This window comes from Spinacia oleracea, chromosome 1 (genome assembly GCF_020520425.1).
Source record: "Spinacia oleracea cultivar Varoflay chromosome 1, BTI_SOV_V1, whole genome shotgun sequence".
Classification (NCBI taxonomy): Eukaryota; Viridiplantae; Streptophyta; class Magnoliopsida; order Caryophyllales; family Amaranthaceae; genus Spinacia; species Spinacia oleracea.
In genome coordinates, this window is record NC_079487.1 from 6,435,599 (window position 1) to 6,440,618 (window position 5,020).

Sequence of the window (5,020 nt, forward strand, 5' to 3'; positions counted from 1 at the left end):
AAGGTTCATATTATTTCGAAACGGAGGTAGTATCACCCATCTCTAAGAGCATAGTTATCAAACACCTTGGTTTTGGTCTTCAACCTAATAAAATATATTATTTTCTTATTTCCCTCTCCCCAACACCAAACTCAACACCAACAACATTTATCAAACACCAAAAATATCATCTCTCTTATATCATCCATACCCCACCAACATTTATCAAACACCAACAAACCTATGTCATAAATCACATTGCAATTTGAAAAAAAAATAGAAAACCAATGATTTTGGTCCCCATATGACACATGTCAATCTTTCCAAGCAATATTTTGGTTTTCGATTTGGTGTTCATGAACACCAAATTTTTTTGGTTTCAATCTCTCTCTAACTTTCTCACTCATCTCTCTACCTCTTTTAATATTTTTTATTCACTTATCTCTCCTAAATACCAAACCAAGATATTTGATAACTATGGTCTAAATACTCCGTATTCGGCTATGCGCCTATGCCCATGTGCTCGCACAAGTGGAGTAACATTATAAAGGCCTTGTTTGGTTAATGGCTTTTGGGTGGCTTTTTGATGTTGGCTTTTTTAGTGGTCAAACAGCCAATAAAACTTGTTTGGTAAATGGCTTTTTTCTTGGCTAAAAAGCCAGCTTTCCCGCCAATTCTCAAAAGCCAATAGAAGTAGCTTTTCTTGACTGGCTGTTGGCTTTTTATTTGACAATTACATTTTTATCCCTATTTACTACCCTCTTATCTTTCCACTTTTTAATTTATCTTGCTCCACTTCAATTTATCATTCTCTCTCCTAAAACAAAACCCCATCTACTACTGATAAACAAATAAGGGAAGGGGAAAAGGGTCAAATTGAAGGGTTCCTGTTACCAAAATCACTGGTGAAATTCTCGACGGCATTGTTATCGGTAAGTTTGTAATTTTTGTTTTCGGTATTCTGGCCTTGTGATACTTTCCTTTGCAAATTTTGCTATGGCATGGGTTGGTAAATAATTTAATGGGGTTCTTTCCCCTGTATCTTCAATTCTTCACAATATTTGGAATTTGTTTTCGGTATTTAGATCTTATGCATGATTTTGAGATGTGGGGTTGATAAATAATTTGATTTTTTGAATTAATTAGGTTGTAGTTATGTTTTCTTGTTGTTAGATTTACGAAGTGTATTTTATTTTGTGGTAGATTTGGATTTTTTTTGGATTTTTTGGAATTTTTAATGGTGATTACTTGTTAATTGTTAATGATGATTACTTGTTAATTTTGTTTAGTTTGACTTCAAGCTAAATCTAACGGTTTACTTTGATAACCTTTTAATTTGTTAGGCCTTGGATTTTAAATATGTTTATCTCATGACAAATAAAACAAGGTCTTATTATTGATTTTAGATCTTTCTTTATTTGAGCTCACTTAATTAATATATTATTGTATCTTTCCGATCATAAAATTCTAGAGGTCTGGACATGATGCAAAGTTCATGTTCATGACTTATATAGTTCTCATGTACTACATAATACTTTTTAACTTTCACATTACGATTTCATCATCTTAAGTAAGTGTTTTGTTATTTGTGTCATATGTATACTCATGATATGTATACTTGACTTATGTTTAGATGGCCCCGAAAAAGAACAAAAACAATCAAATAGGAGATAGGATAAATGATGGTGAAATCCAAGAATTGGTCAATGTAAGCCGGATTACTTGGTCCAATGAATTAATCCATACCCTTTACGATCTTTGTATAAAACACACAATGTGGAGTAAAGGGAAATCTGGTGCCAAAACTTCACACCAATTACTATGGAAGAAAGTAGTGGAAGATTGGGAAAAAATCACAAATTTAGCCTGGGATAAAGGTCGACTTAAAAATAAATTGGATGGGATGAGGCCTAAATGGATACTTTGGAAACAATTGAAGTCCAAAGAGACCAGATTAGGATGGGACAATGAGAAAAGAACTGTTGCAGCTAGCGATGAGTGGTGGGCCTTAAAAATACAGGTTAGTTTTTTTTTTTTTTTGTGATATGATATTAATACATTCTATATGATTAACAAACTGGGGGAGGTAAGTACGTAATACATTTACTCATTTTTTTGGATAGGAAAATGCAAAATTTGAAATATTTCGGGACGAAGGGATTGAGCCTGAGCTCGAATACAAAATGGATCAGGTTTTTGGAGGTTGTGCCCAAGGAGCTGAGAAGTTTACTCCAGTGGCCGATCCTCTAACACTAGAAGATGAAGTATATGTTCCTTCTCCTCCCATTGGCCTGTCTTCACATCTTAATGATTTTGATGAAGTGGGTTCTAATGTGGGAAATGAATGGGATGGGATGTGGAAAGAACATAGCCCTTCATCTCCCACTCATCTATCTACCCAAAATGAAAATACTGATAAAGGTAAAGGGAAAAGGGTAATGGAGAGTGGCTCTTCCCAAAGCAACAAGAGTGCTAGGACTGAAAGTACTAGAAAATCTGGAGGGAGTGCTGCACTTTCACATAAGATTGATGGCATGGTACAAATGATTGCCGAGAGAAATAATTCAACAAAAGAGTTTCAAGTTGCGATGGTGAATATGATGAATTCTATGAATATTGCAACACCAAATATAGTGTGACCGAGGCTATGATCAAGTTGTGTGCCATGACCGATTTGGATTCCACCTCTCCTAAATTTTACTATGCTTGCACACTAATTGAAGATTCACAAAGAAGAACTATATTTTTAGAATTCCCGGATGACAAGAAGAGAGTTGAATACATCCGGTTTATGTATGCACAAAATATGGGACGCAACTAATATGTGTTGACCTTACCAACTATGTAGGATTAGATGTGCAATTTAGGATTGTGTTCTTTCCCCACCCCCTGTAATTTTTTGGATATGCAACAAGTATGAAGTGGGGTTACTTTTGCTTTTCCCTATCCCCTGCAAATATTTTGATCAAGAGAATTGTATTGATATAAACAGGGTAACTTTTCCGAATGATATAATTCATCCATATTTTGTAACATCTAAATATTATGTAATACTATTAATTATATTGTATAATCTTTTGGAATGATTGATATTGACTTAGAAATTAACTTATTTCTTTGTAGGTATACATGGATTATAATATGCAAATTCGAATGCTCCTCTTATGTAAGGAATACATGGATGAAGAGGATACATTTTGGGATTTGATGGATTGCATAATAGGTTGTATTAGCAAGTATTACTTAAATCATATTTATAAGGTACCATGCATGACCTCATATTTTACTGGACAAAGGTGGATGATTGAATTATTAAATGGTCATGAAACACGATGTTTTAATGCTCTTAGAATGTATCCTCCTTTGTTTATGCAATTATGCACAGATTTGGAAACTAGGTATGGTTTGAGGTCATCATATCGTATGTCGATTATAGAAAAAGTAGGCATATTTATTTATGTCCTTGCTCATGGTGCCCCAAACAAAATAACTCGGGAACGTTTCCATCACTCTGGAGAAACTGTGAGTAGAGTATTCAAAGAAGTATTATATGTTATAGATGGAATGTCTAGGGATATACTTGTACCTAGAGATCGAGATTTCAAGGAGGTGCCGCAAAAGCTAGCTAACGATGCTAGATACATGCCGTACTTCAAGGTAATTGAATTTTCATTTTCATTAATCATTTAAAAGCTCTCTTAAATTAATATGATCGATCCCAATTTTTTTAGGATTGTATTGGAGCTATAGATGGAACACATATATCAATAATTGTTCCCGAAGAGGATCAAATACGTTATAGAGGAAGGAAAGGGATACCAACTACAAATGTTTTAGCGGTATGTGACTTTGATTTGTTGTTTACATATGTCTTAACTGGATGGGAAGGTTCAGCACACGATTCTCGTATATTTCTTGATACAATCGGTGATCCAAGACTCAAGTTTCCAAAACCACCAGAAGGTTATATATATATATATATATATATATATATATATATATATATATATATATATATATATATATATATATATATATATATATATATATATTTACTTTCATTTCTTATGTTCAATTTTTTAAACGCAAATTAATTATAGGTAAATACTATGTTGTGGACAAAGGCTATCTAGAAAGAAAGGGATATTTGACACCTTATCCTAAGACGAGGTACCATCTATCGGAGTATCGTGGTGTAAATCCGAGAGGTATCAAAGAAGTTTTTAATCGTGCTCATTCATCCTTGAGAAGTTGCATTGAAAGGTCATTTGGTGTTCTTAAAGCTCGATGGAAGATTCTAGATAAGGTTCCTATGTACTCATTCAAAGATCAAAATAGAATAATATGTTCTTGCTTTGCATTACACAACTATATTAGACGAAGTAGTATTGGCGATCCGGCTTTTAGACTCGTGGATAGAGATCCTAACTTCATACCCCCCGAGGGAATTGAGGATGTTGAAACTAGTGTCCCTCCATGTGTTCAAGAGTCGTCAACTAGGGAAATGACAACAGTTCGCGATAACATTGCTGCTTGTTTACTAGAAGCTAGACGACTAAGGAGACTTAGACAAGTACATTAGATAATTTAGATTCTTATGGGTTTTTTTCACAAGTTACATAACTTAGATACTTCATGCTTTGTTCACTTTAGATTGTATTAGATTGTATTACGACAATCTATTTATTGATTATTTGTACTTCTAATAAAAACACTATTTCTCTTTTTCTAATTCACTATATATATTAGGATTAATTGACCAGAATAATCCCAACTTTAGGTGGTTTGCTTTTAATAATCCCAACTATAAGTTTTTTTTTAATAATCCGAACTTTTACACCTATTGACTTTTAACGGGCCTAGCAGGTAAGTTACTTACTGTAGCAGGTAATGTATGGCGTGGCGCTGACATGGCAATAGAGAGTTAGTTTTTTTTTTCTTTAAATGCATTTATTCCCCCTTATTTATTTTCCTTAATAAATCTCCTTATAACCCTTGTTTCTCATTTCGTCATTTTCTTTGATTCTCCACCCAAAATTTT

General features: G+C 33.5%; 1 protein-coding gene across 3 annotated transcripts; it reads left to right on the forward strand.

Moving 5' to 3' along the window:
* The first annotated feature begins 742 nt into the window (after positions 1-742).
* On the forward strand, positions 743-4,705 carry LOC110797508 (uncharacterized). Of its 3 annotated transcripts, none has more exons than XM_022002623.2 (4): positions 743-911; positions 3,103-3,636; positions 3,711-3,942; positions 4,080-4,705. In XM_022002623.2, exons 2-4 carry the CDS (start codon positions 3,109-3,111, stop codon positions 4,559-4,561), a joined length of 1,242 nt encoding a protein of 413 aa, XP_021858315.2. In that variant the 5' UTR covers positions 743-911; positions 3,103-3,108; the 3' UTR covers positions 4,562-4,705. The 3 variants fall into 3 exon arrangements, with proteins under 3 accessions (XP_021858315.2, XP_056690950.1, XP_021858316.2); XM_056834972.1 differs by lacking the exons at positions 3,103-3,636; positions 3,711-3,942; positions 4,080-4,705 and adding exons at positions 1,613-1,709; positions 1,742-1,999; positions 2,103-3,069 and having other exon boundaries at positions 751-911; XM_022002624.2 differs by lacking the exons at positions 3,103-3,636; positions 3,711-3,942; positions 4,080-4,705 and adding exons at positions 1,613-1,999; positions 2,103-3,069 and having other exon boundaries at positions 751-911.
* The last annotated feature ends 315 nt before the right edge of the window (positions 4,706-5,020 follow it).